General features: G+C 47.3%; 1 protein-coding gene across 15 annotated transcripts in view; it reads left to right on the forward strand.

The window, feature by feature from the left end:
• The window catches only part of Slc6a5 (solute carrier family 6 member 5), a 65,929-nt gene that overhangs the window by 21,681 nt on the left and 28,072 nt on the right, over nucleotides 1–16,176 (forward strand). For all 15 annotated transcript variants that reach the window (XM_063275140.1, XM_063275124.1, XM_063275053.1 and 12 more), the window contains 3 exon segments: nucleotides 9–182; nucleotides 9,870–10,011; nucleotides 12,264–12,396. In XM_063275140.1, the coding sequence (XP_063131210.1) occupies nucleotides 9–182; nucleotides 9,870–10,011; nucleotides 12,264–12,396 (449 nt within the window).

Consider the following 16,176-nt stretch of genomic DNA (forward strand, 5'->3'; position numbering starts at 1 on the left):
CTTTGCAGGCTGTGGCATTGCGATGCTCATCATCTCCGTCCTCATAGCCATCTACTACAACGTCATCATCTGCTACACGCTCTTCTACCTGTTTGCTTCTTTTGTGTCTGTGCTGCCCTGGGGATCCTGCAACAACCCGTGGAACACACCAGAATGCAAAGACAAAACCAAACTTTTACTAGGTAAGTTTGGACATGCGTTAGCTGTTATGTGGTCTAGTCAACAGATACTTGGTGATTACTTAAGAGGCAGGGCAGGCTCTGGGTGCACAGAGGTGAAGTCAAACACCCAGACATAACTTAATTTTAACATTTAAAAAAGCTCACGACTAAAGGATGGGAGTTAGAAAACTCATGTTTGTTCCCAGAGAGCTGGTGTGTTTGTTAAATGTCCTGTGTGGGATGCTTGCTTTATTAGAGTGGGCAAAGCCAGAAAATCTGTATTTTTACCAAGCAATCTACGTTTTGCTTTGTTTCGTTGAATATTTGTCCATCTAGCTATGATCTGGGAGGGAGTTAGGAACCCTCTCTGCCCTTTTCCTCTCAAGAGATCCTGTGATCCTCATTGGCAGAGTTCTCAATAATAACGCCAGAAGTCATAGACGCCAGGAACCCCACCCATGGGATGCCCGAGCTCTGACTGCAGACCCTGACCCAGACTCTGTTAGAAATGTGTGTAGTATGAGGACCGAGGAGAGAGCTGCCTGCTATGGGGAGAAAGGAAAGTTGTGCTGGGTATGTGAAATCCACTGCGTCCAGGAGTCGGGGGATACATTTTCATCTTATTGGGTGGAAGAAAGGAATGGATGCCAGGAGACTCAGGAAACAGAAATAATGACTCTATTCTGTAATCTACCTTCTCATGTTTACCAGAGGAAGGACAGGGGATGTGATAGTAGCTGTGAATGTGTAAAAATCCATGAGTGTGTGTGTTCCCAGTAGTGTCAGTCACTGTGGGAAACTTAAGTTATTTTAATGGGTAGCGGCAAGCAGGAGATCTCTCCCAAGTTTTCCATGTAAGGTGAGTTCCTACTGAAGCCAGTTGCACATGGTCTTTGTGATTTGTTCTCACGTTCATCTCCCAAACCAGTTCTTTCCCCTACAGTGCCCATACCTCTCAGAACTTTGACACCATTTGCTCCCGTGGGTGTGTTAACAGCATAAAATGAGTTCTTCCCTGCAGTATTAGTTACTTTCGGCTGCTATGATAAAACGTGACCAAAGGTGACTTTTGGAAGAATGAGTTTATTTTACTCCATTGTGAGGGGAGGGCACGGCAACCATTGGCAGGCGTGGTGAAGAAGCAGGAAGCTGAGAGGTCACTCAGGAAACAGAGAACACACTGAAAACGAAGTGTCTTCGTCAGTGCTGTATTGCTGTGAAGAGACACCATGGCCGTAACGGCTCATAAAAGAAAGCATTTAATTGGGGCTTCCTTATAGTTTCAGAGGTTTCATCCATTAGCATCAGGGCAGGGAGCATGGCAGCATGCAATTAGACAGCTGGAGACGTAACTGAGAATTCTACGTCCAAATCCTGCAGGTGTGCCGTGTTTGGGTAGAAGGGAAGTATCACCACTGCTGCTCTTTTTTTGGTCCTATTCAAAACTTCGCTAGGTGGAGGCTGGTGTGTGTGTGTGTGTGTGTGTGTGTGTGACATAAACTATGTCCTTAGATGTGGGACAATAACTTGAGGCTACAGCAGGCAGCAGGCAGAGAGAGACACTGGCTTTGGTGTGGACTTTTGAAACCTTAAAGCCCTTCCAGTGATGCACTTTTTCCAACAAGACCACACCTACTCCAACAAAGCCACGCCTCCTAATCCTCCTCAAGTAGTGCCACTCTCTGATGACTAAGCATTCAAATATATGAGCCCATAGGGGACTTTTTTTTTTTTTTTAAAGATTTATTTATTTATTATGTATACAGCGTTCTGCCTGTGTGTATGCCTGCAGGCCAGAAGAGGGCATCGGATCCCATTCCAGATGGTTGTGAGCCACCATGTGGTTGCTGGGATTTGAACTCGGGACCTCTGGAAGAGCAGTCTGTGCTCTAACCACTGAGCCATCTCTCCAGCCCCATAGGGGACATTCTTATTCACACCATCACTTGGGCAATGCTATAAATCCTGAAGCCTGCTCCCAGTCGTATACTTCCTCCAGCAAGGCCACGCCTCTTAAACCTCCCCAAACATCGCCACCTAATGGGGACCAAGTGCTCAAATACATAAATCTATGGAGGACATCTTACACTGAAATCAATACATGTCCTGTAGACCTACTTCCATATCTGAGGACACAGTATACACTGTAGTGCTTTTATGCACACATGCATATCATATGTATACACAAACACAGGCATACACACACACACACACACACACACACACACACACACACACACACACCACCCAGTCTCCACCTGGAAAGTTTTTGAATAATAGCATAAGAGGGGAACAATAAAGATGCTTCCCTTCAATCCAAACTCTGCACACCTGGGAGTGCTCAGGAATGGGGGATGGAGTTTTCACAGGTTCCCAAGCCCAAGATGCCACTCTATGGATGTATGACTAAGGCCAAGTGTCCTCCAGTATCTGTGGGGCTCATTGTCTTCACTCCACTGATCCTGTCAATAGAGTTCTCAGGGCAGAATGGCGGTACCCAAACCTGATGGTTACATATCGGAACCACTTGGGAATGAGCAACGCCAGTGACTTAAGGAACAAACGTGGTGAATTAAATATCAGACTGTGTGGTTGACCCTGAGGATCAGGATTTAAATTTTCTTCTCAGATTTGGACTTAGGATGTATCTCAGTTGATAGAGTATTTGTGCACCATGCACGGGACCCCGAGTTTGATCCCCAGAGCAGCATAAACTTGGTGTGGTAGTACATGCCTATGATTCCAGCACCCTGGAGGTGGAGGCAGGGGGACTAGAAATTCAAAGTCATCCTCGACTGCATAGCAAGTTTGAGGCCAGTGGGTTACATGAGATCCCGTCTCAAAAAGGAAACAATGTTTTTTGCCCAAGTGTAAGCCAAGCAGGGTGGGAGCTGCTCACTGCCTTTCTATTTTTCTTGCTGTTGGGGACTGAGCACAGACATGCGATCCACCATCGAGTGACACCCTCCCTGCCTCCAGAATAGTTTTTGACAATGTGAATCATGCTTGGTTTTGGGATGGCCCAACTTCTTTGCCTCATGCAGTGGTTACCTCTTAAAAAAACTCTGTGATCTTGGGGAGACTCTCTTTATAGCTCTTCCCATAATCACGGGCAGCAATCAGATGTCAGAATATCTTCTTGGAAACAGCTACCAAGTTTAGACCAAACACACTTTCCAGGAACTGCAGTCAGGAGTGGAGAAAACTCAGGTCATAACCCATCCCAGAGCCAAGCTCGTCTTTGCCAAACTATGACTGGAAAGGAAATTCTATTCCAAGAGCGTGTGCTGGATCAAGTGTTGCTTTGATTTAGGATCCAAGGATGCTTTCTGGAGCTTGCCTGAGAGACCATATGGTCACAGGGATCAGGGTCCTGCAGCTATCCCCCAGGTGGGAGTCATTCAGAAATATACAGTCCTCTGCCAACTAGGTCCACTATCATCAGGATAGTATCTTAGCACGCAGTGAAGACAGTCACCTTCACTGCATGCTGATCTCACTGAGAAGCTCTTTCGTTGAATTGCCAGTGTTATTATACACAACAAGCCTTCACAGGCATTCCCTTGTTCCCATGTTACAGGTGAAAAAGCTTGAGCATAAGCTCTGAATTAGGTTTCTGGTCGGACTCGGGGACTGGAGTCAAATATGCATGTCTTTTAAGGCCACGGACTTACCCCAGTGCTAAACGCTTCTGAGACTGCAGGGCAGCATCCTAAAGTGATTTTTTTTTTGTCTCTCTTGAATAGAACCTACAGAATTACAGATGGCAAATGACCTGATGGTTATTATTTTTTTCCAGATGGCTAAGAGGACTTTTAAAACGTACACTCTAAGTTGAAAGGTCTGCATTTGGGGCCATGTGACCCCAGATCTTCTGCCTGTCCAGGGTGTTTAAGGAATCTTTGGTCCATGTGTCCTAGTCTATCAAGTCCTAGCAAAGTGACATCATTCCAGGTGTTTCCCAAGTGACTTTCGTGTTTGATATTCTGTATGGTAGCAAGAAAGGTTATGCAAACAATAGTTACGCTATCGTTGTGATGATTCTAACGGGGGCATCTGCGTGAAGGGAGAATTAGAGGCAGGTAAGTATGGCACGCAAATGCTAACTGCGATCACGTTGGCAGTGCTGGGAAGCAATAGGAACTTAGAATGTGATAACAACTCACATGGTTCCGTCACGCAAGTAAATCATGGCTCATCCTCACACTAACATATTCTATCATCCTTGAAAACAAATATTCACAAATAAAGCACGGGGAAATCCCCCCACGTCTTATTAAATGGAAGACCATGCTATGTTCATAGTGGGATTTTATCTTTATTATCTAGATAGATGTAAGGATAGAAACGTTAACAGTTTGGGGGCCAATCTGCTCCGTTTCCTGCTGTAGACATGCATTTATTATGTAGTTTATGTGTTTCTATGCGTGTGCGTTTATTCTTTTTAAAGATAAAGGTATTATAACCTTGGCCAGGCACATAGATGATGCCTCAAGAGACAGGCATAACCCTGCCCTGGTTTAGCTTCATGTCTGTCTCCAGTGTGGCTTGAAGCAACCCTGAGAGGCAGAGGGATGGAGTCCTGGCCTGGCTAGGCCTTTATTTACTAGCTACACACCATTAAAACAGCTGGAGCACAGACAATGGGCATAGTTCTCTGATTATTCCCAGGAGCCCAGAGACCATGACATTCTTAGCCATTGTTTTACTTTTTGTTAGTTAAACAAAACAATGTATCAATATTGCCCTACCCCTCTCTGCACCCCACACCTCTCTCTGCACCCCACCCCTCTCTCTGCACCCCACCCCGCTCAGTCTCTGCACATGGGCAGCCTCTATACATAGGGTCAAGTTCTCTTTGATAGGGGTTTCAATCCTGCTGTGGATTCAAGGGGACATAGAAAGGTAACAGTATCCTGACCTACAGAGATACAAGTTCCTTTAAAGCCTTTCTGCTTGGCCCAGCTGTTGGGAATTCAGATAATAGCCCCCCCCCCCTCCGTCTCCAAGATGGATATACCAAGCCAGGCTTCTTTGGGAAGTGGACCTGCTGCACTCCCCTCTCCCCCTCCAGCAGTGTTCCCCAGATAAGCCCCCAGGCACAGTGCCTCAACCCTGTAAGCACCTCTTTTTCAAAGCAAGCCTCACATCATCCCAGTAGATGAATAGATGTATAAATGACTTAACATTGTGAACGTCACACACAGTGGGTGGAGCTTTGTCCACGAACCGTGCTGCTCTGACCCTGTTGTCTGCTTATGTCAGCATGCAGATGCCAAGCACGTGCCCACTCCAGCCTGAGATCAGCCCTGGGGCTGCCTACAGATAGAGGTAGAATATGTCCAGTCATTTCATCTTCCTTCCTGTTTTTTATTAAGACAGGGGCTTGTTCTGTAGTTCAGACAGCAATCCTCCTGTCTCAGCTTTCTGCGTCACTAGATACAGCTTGTAGGACAGGCTACTACCCAGGCTGACTCAGCCCTCCAAGGATCCGCAATGGAGGACGGTTTGTCCCTACCCTGCGGAATGAGTTCAGCCACTGCTTTGTTCAAACAGGGCCTTAGCTGGGTCAACTCAAATGGGAACAGTATAAACACCATTTCTATTTCTGGAATGGCTTAATTTTCATTAGAACTTTAATTAAATGATCCCTTTTCTCCCCGGTCTTTCCTGTGCTTTCATTTATTAATAATTGCCCGAGTAAAGAGAATCCCATTCCAACAGCTTTCCAATTTAGCTGATCATTATCGCTGTTCTTTGTTCGGGGTTGCTGGGCCGCGGAGGTCTGATGAGATGGCCTGTCACTGCTTCTCTGGCCGACCGGAAGGGCGGAGAGCCGGGAAGCACGCTCCTGCCACCCAGTGGTGAGAAGAGACATTGCAAGGAGGCTCGAAGTTGCTGGTTGCTTTACAGCAAGGCAGTGGGAACCTGGAACCTGACCTTAGGAGGCTACACCGGGCTGGTGGTGCTCCCCTGGGCATCCAGAGGTCTAGGGAGTCTTTACAAAGGCAATTTTGGAAGCAAGCAGGGATCCCTGAGCTCTTAGCATATCAGTTGCCTTTCATCAGGAAAAGCCAGAATTAAGTCCTGTGGTTATTTACAGCAACAAGATCTGAGTGTAACTTTAGTCACCCGGTTCGTGTTGCTTCTGGAGAAGAAGAAATCTTTAAAGTTGTCAGTCTGGAATCCTTCTGAAACTGGGTTTTTGTCTGTCTGTCTGTTTGTTTATTTTTGCATTTCATTTTTGTTGTTTTGTCTTTTAATTAAAGAAGCTAATATTGAAAAGGCAGTTCTAGGAGACTTCTAAAAATAGATTCTTAGTCTGAGATTTAGCGGAACCAGTTTTGGTTTTTATTCCGGGGAGGGAAGACTACTGGTGTTTGGTGAGCAGTAGCCAGTGGCTATTACCACATAGGACAGCTTTCTACCAACCAAAAATGGTTTGGCCAGGGGAAGTTATTATTAGTACTCTACAGAGAGAGTCTGAGGAACCAACCAGAAGCGTAGGGGTGTTATTTGCATCTTGCTTGTTTGAGATGAGGTTGACCTCGCACTCCTGGACGCCTTCCTGTCTCAGCCTGTCTCATGCCGGGATCACAGGTGTGCATCACCACACGTGGTCTACCGTGCTGCAGAAGACTGAACCGGACGGAGGCTTGGCGCTGCTGGGCGATCACTCTAGCCACTGAACAACGTCAACAGCCCATGTTGCCAGAATCTTTACTCAGCACTCTGAGATAACTAGGGACAGGGGTTGGGAGAGCAGCAGGCAATTGAGGCAGGCCAGTGGGTTCATGGGAAATGATACTGAGCACAGTCTGCTGCATGGGCAGGTTACGATGATGAGGATCGAGTCACTGCTAGTGTTTATTGAGTGTGTTTAAACCTCTTATCTCACTTAATTTGGTCCCTGCAATAATGAATGAGATCCATCCATCCCCAGCAGCTGGAGGTGCTCTCAGGTCCGGTGGAAGCCTGAACTCCCACTCTTGCCCTTGTGGCTTCACTCACAGAGAGTGAGGCTCGGGGCATGGCTGGGGGTGGGGCACAAGGCATTCTCGCCATGTGAACTTTGTCATGGTATCTAGAGCAATTTCAACTCAGTCTCCACAACTTAGAAAGGGGAGATGGCATGCAGACTCACTTTCTGCATCTGGGCCTGAACGTCTGGAAAAGGTCATCACGGATTGGTGAGAACATTCCCCATTCACGCCTTCCTCCTTGGGCTTCCGTCCTGGACACGTTAGGTATCTGAGCTCATGGGCCCTGCTGTGTACTCCAGAGTGGGGTAGATCAGAGTGAGGATTCCAAATAGGGAGTGCTCCGTTGTTCCTGGCAGGACTTGCAGACTTGGCAAGTGGCTGCAGCTCTGGGTATCATCTGATTCCAGGACTTATCTCACAGAGGATGATGTAAGGCTTAGGGCCATGGGCATAGGGTATTGTGGACATCCCTGAGACCTATTCCTCACAGTGCCAGTTGTCCTGCTACTTGGGGCTTCGTAAATCTGTCTTTTGGGAGTCCAGTGGGCTTTTTATTTCAAGTTTCTGCCCATCTTTATTTATTGCATTCCTTTTTGTGGTGCTGGGAATAGAACCCGGGGCCTTAGGCATGCTAGTTAGTGCCTTACCACTGACATAACCTCCAGCCATGTGTCTCTTTATAATGCATTAGAAACATATTGTGAAATGGCCAGAAAGATCCTAGCTTCTTCCTATTGAGAGTGAAGATTAAAATTATCCATGTTTGGGGCTGGGGATTTAGCTCAGTGGTAGAGCACTTACCTAGGAAGCGCAAGGCCCTGGGTTCGGTCCCCAGCTCCGAAAAAAAGAACCAAAAAAAAAAAATTATCCATGTTTGATGGGTCTGAGGAAGACTTCCTGAGCAAGTCCATCATGGCACCTTGTAGAAATTATTTAATATCAATCCAGGGCTTCTCACCAGCCTTTGATCATTCAGTTCCCAGATAAAAGACACACAACTTTTATTATTTACAGCGAGTCTCAAACTGTACTAGAGCTGGGCAGATATCTACCCTCCGTGCTATTAAAATGTATTTCCTATAGATAACCCCGAGTTATTACTTACTATGTTTCATCTGGGCTGCTCTTAACACCAACTGGCCAGTCCCCAGGGCCATGCTTTCTTAACCCCTAACCTATGGCATCTTTCTTCTCTCCCACCTTCTTTTCACCCCTTATGGTCTCCTCAGAACCCAAGACTCTGCCTCTCTCTCTTCTGCCCAGCCATTGGCTGTAGGTATCTTTATTCACTAGTGAGGAAAAATTTGGGGGACAAGGTTACATAGTGTCACATGTGTTTGTCACATGGGTAAGTGCATACTCTCTCTTGGAGGCCAGCATTTAGTGTTGCAATACAAGCAAAAGACCAAACCTGAACAGCTCCTGGCATGCTAGCACTCATGGTGGATTTTCTCTTATTCCAGGCCTTCTCAGCGATTGAGATTTTGGACCTGATAGTTCTTTGTCAAAGGAGAACTGACTTGCTCATTGTAGCATTAGTAGCATCCTCGGTCTTTATGCACTTGATGTCAACAGTGCCAAGCTTCTCAGATGCAAAAGTTAAAAATGTTTCTGGATATCACCACATGGCCCATGATGATCAAATCCACCGAGAGGCATTCTTAGGTCTTGTTGAAGGTCCTTTAGCACCCAGTGTGATCACTATGTCTGCTAACCCATGCGAGGGTGGGAAGAGCACAGCACAGCTTCTAAGAGTATCTACTGTGTGTTGCCTTTATTACTAGGTGGTGCTTAAGAGCAGGGCTTAGAAATTATTCTTTGTTTGACACGGAATCTAGTTCAGGAGTCTTAGAAGTTGCTGTGAAGCTGGTCTGACTCCTTTGGGTCCACCTCCCTGGTGTTGGAATTGCAGATGTGAGCCGCAATACCTGGTTTTATGTGGTGCTGGGAACTGAACCTGGGTTTCCTGCATGCCTGGCAGTCGACCAACTGAGTTGTATCCTGGCCTCTTTGATCTTTCTGCCTCTCTCTGCCTCTCTCTCTGGGATTACAGGCTAGTGCTCCTGTCCTGGCCAGAGAGACCACTTGCTAGAAAGCCTTCTGTAGCAACAGGACTTAGGAAGGGGCTGTGTCTTAACAGGTCACCTCTGCTTAAATTGATTTCTATAACTGATGTGCCTTTTGTAGTGTCCTATGGATTTGGGTCTTGATTTTGATCTTTCTCATTACCTATGGGACGCCATTAGAGTTATTGACCTTTAAATGACCTTAATGACCTTTAAAAACCAGTTTCTTTATTTTAAAAATTTATTATTATTATCATCATCATTATTATTATTGTTGTTGTTATTGTTATTATTTTTAGACAGGGTTTTACTGTTTACTGTGTTGCCCTGGATGGGCTGAAACTTACTATATGGGTCAGGCTGGCCTTGAACTCACAGAGATCCTCCTGCATCTGCTTCCTGAGTGCTGGGTTTAAAGGCACAAGCCCAATTTTTCTATTTTAAAGATTCCAGGGTTAGATGAATGTGCGTTTTTGTTTTAATACAAGGTATTTCAGGGCTGGAGAATGCGGGGTGAGAGGTTCACTCTGCCAATATTTCCCTGGTGCTCCGCAGTGTTTAGAGCTCTGGCTTCTTACTTCCGATGGGCAGAGAGACTACTGTCCATTCTCCATCCTTACCTCATTGCTTCTGCTCCATCCTCTTCCTCTCCTGAACAGATTCCTGTGTTATCGGTGACCATCCCAAGATACAGATCAAGAACTCTACTTTCTGCATGACTGCCTATCCGAACTTGACCATGGTTAACTTCACCAGCCAGGCCAATAAGACATTTGTCAGCGGGAGTGAAGAGTACTTCAAGTAAGCTGCCTGGGTCTGGGGAAGCTCTATGAGCAGGCCCAGAGGATGGTTTGCTGGCGAGAGCTGTGAGGTGGGAGGGGTGGGTGGCCTCTCTTTGTTCTCTCCTTGCTGATGCCGATGATCAGAGAAGGAGGTTGTGTCTGGTTGAGCTTCCAAAAGCCATGTGCTGTGTTCTGTGGGCCTGCATGTGAGGGATGACTAAATGACAAGTGTAAGAACAAGATTGGTACTGTGGCAATCCACCATGTTGATAAGAAATAAGTTTTAACCTTGACTCATGTGATCCAAGCAGATATCTGCCAGCCAGGTCACTCTGTCCACCTGTACTTCACCTCTAGGGAAGAGAAGTCAAAGTAAGAAAACCATTAGTGTCAGGCATTTAGTTTCAAGGAGGAAACAGACTTTTTTGTCCCTCCCTCTCTCCCTCCCTCTTCCCTCGTCTCTCTTTTCCTCCCCTCATCTCTCCTTCTTTCCTTTTTCCTCCCTCTCTTTCTCCTTCCCTTCCTCCATTCTTTTCTTCTTTCTTTCCTTTCTTCCTCCATTCTTTCCTTCCTGCCCCTTTTCCTTCCTTCCCTTCTTGCTAGAAAGAGACTTTCTGTAGCCCCGGCTGGCTTAGACTTACTATATGTTCTGGGCTAGTTTTGAACTCACAAGAATCCTCTTGCCTCAGTTTTTCTGGGGGCTGGGCTCACAGGCACAAGGCCCCATGCCTGGCTGAGTTTTGTCCTTTCTCTGTGTGCACTGTCGAATGCTTGCCGTGGGGTTTAGGATTGCTAGAAGACCCCCAGCTGTAAGAGTACTTGCTGAAATGTTTGCGTAGATACTTCACGGAGGGGAGCACAGTCTGGTCCAGCCAAGCTGAGCTCCCACACTCATATGTGCTCTGGTGTGAGCAGGACTGTAAGTGAGTGGGATAAGCAGATGCTGGGGAATGCATGGGCTGGGGCCTCCAGGAAGGCTGGGGTGCTCAGAGGTGATGTGAGCCAGCGTTGTTGGAGTCTCATGTAGCCCGATTACAGGCTTGCACCACCGTGCCCTGGTCACATGGTGCTGGAGATTAAAGGTAGGGTACCAGGCAAGCCCTCGACAGTGAGAATTTTCACATTTTAGCCAACGTCAGCCTTGGAGCATGCCTAGTACAACTCAAACTACAATGCAGGGGTGCATTTTAAGTGACCACTTTCTGCCACTCCTACTTTGTAAAGTTGAGAAGTACAACAGTCCTCTGGTATGGAAAAGCCTGACATCATTCTTGACAAGTCAGACTTTCCTCTTCCTCTTCTTTGTCTTTTTTTTTTTAAAAGATGTTATTTCTTTATTTGTGTTTTTGTGTGTGTGTGTGTTTTTTTTTTTTTTTTTTGGTTCTTTTTTTCGGAGCTGGGGACCGAACCCAGGGCCTTGCACTTCCTAGGGAAGCGCTCTACCACTGAGCTAAATCCCCAGCCCCTGTGTGTGTGTTTTTAAGTGACTGTGTCAGTATATTCATATGTGGTTATAGACGCTCCCGTAGAAACTAGAAGGAGGCATTAGATCCCTCAAAGCTGGAATTTTGAGTATTTGTGGGCTACTGGGCTCCTCTTGTGGAATCCAGACTCCTCAGGATTGTGGAGTCAGTATTCTAACTACTGAGCAGCCCCCCAAGTCCACCCTTTCAGGATTTCTACTATATATCTTTCATTCTGTCTATTTATTTTTGTTTGTTTGTTTGTTTTTGTTTTTGTTTTCCGAGAGGGTCTCACGTAGCCCAGGCTGGGCTTGAATTTACTATATGGGTGAGGACGACCTTAAGTTCCTGATCCTCCTGCCTCCACATCCTGAGTGCTGTGAATCAGTTGTGGTTTTTTGTGTGGCAACTCCAGATGATGGAGCCAACTGTCTCTCACAAAATCCAACCACTGGCCACACATGGCCTTCCAGCTCAGTTAAAGAGATCAGCAAAGGCTCAGTAGACAGCCTTAGGCAAGGGCCAGGCCCACCAATCTCTCTAGCCTGCCTGATGGGGTTCCCTGCTCAGAGGTTGTGGGAGGTGTTGGGTGTGTTTAAATCTCCTGGTTCTGATGCTCTGATGGGAGGTCGAAGCTTGCAAATCTTCACTTCATCGCCTCTTTCCTCCCTCCCTCCCTCTCTCCCTCCCTCTCTCCCTCCCTCTCTCCCTCCCTCTCTCCCGCCCTCCCTCCCTCCCTCCTTCCCTCCCTCCCTTCCTCTCTCTCTTCCTCCCTCCCTCTCTTTCTCCTTCCTTATCTGATTTTTAGGTACTTTGTGCTGAAGATTTCTGCAGGGATTGAATATCCTGGTGAGATCAGGTGGCCCTTGGCCTTCTGCCTTTTCCTGGCCTGGGTGATTGTATATGCATCGCTGGCAAAAGGAATTAAGACATCAGGAAAAGTAAGAATTTGACTTTATCTGAGCTCCCCCCACCCCGTCCCCACTTAAGCTTCCTTCTCTTCTGCTTTTTTTTTTCTTTTGAGACTGGGTTATTCTTCCCACAGCCTTCAGGTCCTCCTATGGTGTTCGTTGTGTAAGGTTGTCTCCACTCGAGACATGAAACTTGGCAGAACTTTTGATTTACTCTTAACTTTTATTTATTTTTTCTCCAGCAAATAAAAAGCCAATTTTCTCATCTTAGCTATTTTAGAGGACTCCTGTCTTCTCAGTTTGCAGGTGAAGGATGTTGGGCTGGCAGGTGTTTACGACCCTCCAGTTCCTACATTGTTCTGTCTGAGCACTTGCCCAAGGAGCCATCAGGGCCCATGCACTCTCTCAGACCTGTTTACCAATCTGTAAAATGGGAGCTGAGGTTGAAGCTTGAGGACCCCACTGGCTCAGGATGCATGCTGTGGTGGTGGTGGTGGGGCTATACGAAGGTGTGGAATGCTGAAGGGACCACATAGCCATGTCTGAGGTCACCTGTAGCTTCCTGATGTCCTTGCCTCACATGGATTGGACCTGAGCTGAATGGCAGCTCCATCTTCTAAGGATGCTTAGCGCAACTGGCCAAGCATCTATCCTACAGGCTGGAGATGGAGATGATGTGGCATTATCAGCAGAAAGGATACAATGGCTTCCTAGCTGCATAACTATGGCAAACTAGTCAACCTTGGGAATCCAAACCCTCAATCCCCGAACCTGGGGATGGTAGCCCACACCCTATAGGATTGCAATAGGGGGTAAGAATGCGTGTAAAATACCTGGCCTATGGCCCCGTCTTTACAAGGGCTAGTTTCTTTCACCTGGTTATAAACAGCTGACAGACTAGACTAATGGCCATCCCTGTTGGCATCTCAGAAACAGTGACCTCCCTGGGGACTCAGGAAGAGTAGGCATCTTGGGGAGAGCTCTCTGTGGAGCACCGCCTGATTTCCCCACACGCATCTGCCCCGTTGGTCTCCTGTTCCCATCTACGGACAGGCTAGGCTGCATGCTATCACCTACCTTGTAAGCAGCATCAGGCGCATTTGAACATGGGTCTAACTCACTGCAAGGCTTAGAACTCCATGGCTTTCTCTTTCTTTCCTTATAAAGAATGAGAAACCATGGATCCGTATTTGCATGAAGTGTCAGGCTATCAGGTCTCCTAGTCTGTCTTAGCTCTATTTATCCTCATGATTTTGGGAAGTCTCAGGGTGCATCTGGGCCTTTATTTTGCTCATTTGCAAATCACAGGACAAAAATAAATATTCTGCAAGGTTCTTTTTGTTTGCTTGTTTTCTGAGTCCGGGCATCACTGTGCAGTCGTGGCTGCCTCGAACTGGCTAGACAGACCAGGCGAGCCTTGAACTCACAGAGGTCTGCCTATCTCTACCTCCTAAGAGCTGTCTTGGAGTGTGCACCAGCACAACTAGCCTCTTAAGCTTCTCTAAAGTTCCGTTCATTTGTGCTTTTTGGTGGAGTGGCATTACGGTTAGCGTTCAAGTGATTAGAATTTAATCTTTGAGGGTGGATTTCATAGACTTCAGGGAACAGGAAGTTTAAAGTAGTCTGAAGCGTATAGGCTTGTCATTGACAACTGCCACACGAATCCCGGTTCACTGAGGAACGTTTCCAATCCAAAATCAATGGAGATGACTCCCCATCCCCCCCCCCCCCCCCCAAAATGAGGACTGCTACCAGAAATAATGAACTGAAGTTTCTTGTTCTGCCCTGGGTTTTACTGATATGAATCAAAGTTACTTGAGAGCCAGAGAGAATGTAGGACTGAGCTGTTCATTTGTGATTGGCTCCTTTACAATGGAGATTCTTCAAGCAAGGCCCTGTCCAACAGAGATGCCTCTTTCCCTGCAGTGCTGTGAGCTCAGTTCCTCTAGTGCAGGACCTGAGGGGACAAAGTTGGCCCTTCGGAGACATGGCCTTTGAGCTGGTAAAATGCCACAGGTGATCAGTAGGCAGCCTGAGGGGCCTGAAGGTCACAGGCAGATAGTCTGGTTCCTGGGGCTGCTCTGCCTGCAAGTTCAAGTATCAGCTGTCAGTGTGGGGCCCCTGCTGTGAGGAGGGGCCTTCGAGGGCCAGGTGAGCCAGCCATCATCCTTCCTGTCAAGCATTCCTTACTGCTCATAGTCAGCTCTGACCGTCCATATGAAGCAGGTGCAGGCAGAAGCCGGCCTGACTCAGACAAGCAGCTTGCAGAGAGCTTCCACCTGCTCCTCGCTCATATCCTCACATCCGAGGTGTAACCAAATGTTCCCCTCTCAGTTCACCAGGGGCAAAGGAGCTGGGCCACCTACACATAAGGCCATGCAGAGGGGGGAGGTGAGAATTTAAGGAGACATTCACACCTCCCTTGCCCACTGCTAGCATCCAGCGCCTGTTTCTGGTCTGTCAGCTCACAGAATGACCCTAATGGAAATAATGGCTTTGGAGTGGCTTCAGGTTTGGCCTTGGTTCAAGCTGGAAGTCCATGAATGAGATATTTAATCTTCTGTGAGATGCTTAGCCTGGACCTTAGCTTCTTTCTCTGCAAAATGAGACTCACGTCAAAACAGCCATGTGGAAACAGCTGACGAGGCTGAAGTCAAGTGAGAGGGGGCCGTCTTGGTGGTTTCCCCTGTAGGCCCCCATGGACTAGGAAGTCTCTTCTCCTCTGTGGCCCTCCTGTAGGCTTTCCTTCCCATCAACCCCGGCTCATGTGTCCTCTGTTGCTCCTTCCCTGGTGAAGGTTAAGAACCAAGTATGGCTGTGACCTTGCCTTGCCTTGTAGCAGCTCCTCTTCTATTCTTATCTCACAGCTGGGAGGTCAGTCTGGCCAGCCTGAGGTGAAGTGATATTTTCACTCAAGGTGTCAGATGGCCATGAGTTTTGGAATGTCTGTGTGCAGGTACAGGGTCTTCACTTTTCTTTCAGACTTTAAGAAGGGAGAAGCAAGCTTGGAGATGTAGGAGGGCGTCTTAGGGTTTCCATTGCTGTGGAGAGATGCTATGTCTAAGACAACTCTTTTAAAGGACAACACTTAATTAGGGCTGGCTTACAGGTTCAGAGGTTCAGTCTATGATCATCAAGGTGGGAACAGGGAAGCTTCCAGGCAGACAGGAGTCCAAAGTTCTACGTCTTGTTCCAAAGTCAAACAGGAAAAGACTGGCTTCCAAGCAGCTAAAAGGAGGGTTTCAAAGCCCACCTCCACAGTGACACACTTCCTCCAACAAAGCCTCACCTCCCAATAGTGCCATTCCCTGAGCCAAGCATATTCAAATCACCACAGAGGGGCTGGCCGTGGGCACTACCTCATCTCTGGGACCAAAAGGGTGAAGTGATTAATGTTGCATGGGTCAGAGGAGAAGTATCATGGTCAGGGTAGTGCTAGAAGGGGAAAGAGGTGGCTAGACTCTTCTGGGCTGGAGCCAGAGAGTGAGAGCTTGGCTTTGAGTGGCAGGGTGTTTCAGTGATTGACAGTTTACCTCTGTGGCCCTAGGCAGGCTCTCAGTCCTCTTCCCTGTTGATTGCACCATCATGCTCCTCCAGCACTCTGTGAGGAGCATGAAGCTATTACCACCCCGCGTGGGTATTGGCACTCACATCCCAGAGAGGTTAAGCCACTTTGCAAAGCAACCCAGCACATAAGTGGAGGAGTCAGGATTTGAACTTTAGACTGTGGATCTGAGCAGGAACAGTTAGACACCCCTGTTGGTATTCCTTCTAGGCTCTACCCAACAGTCCCTTTTATAGCAGGCCAGG

The sequence above is a fragment of the Rattus norvegicus genome, chromosome 1 (genome assembly GCF_036323735.1).
Source record: "Rattus norvegicus strain BN/NHsdMcwi chromosome 1, GRCr8, whole genome shotgun sequence".
NCBI classification, from domain to species: Eukaryota; Metazoa; Chordata; class Mammalia; order Rodentia; family Muridae; genus Rattus; species Rattus norvegicus.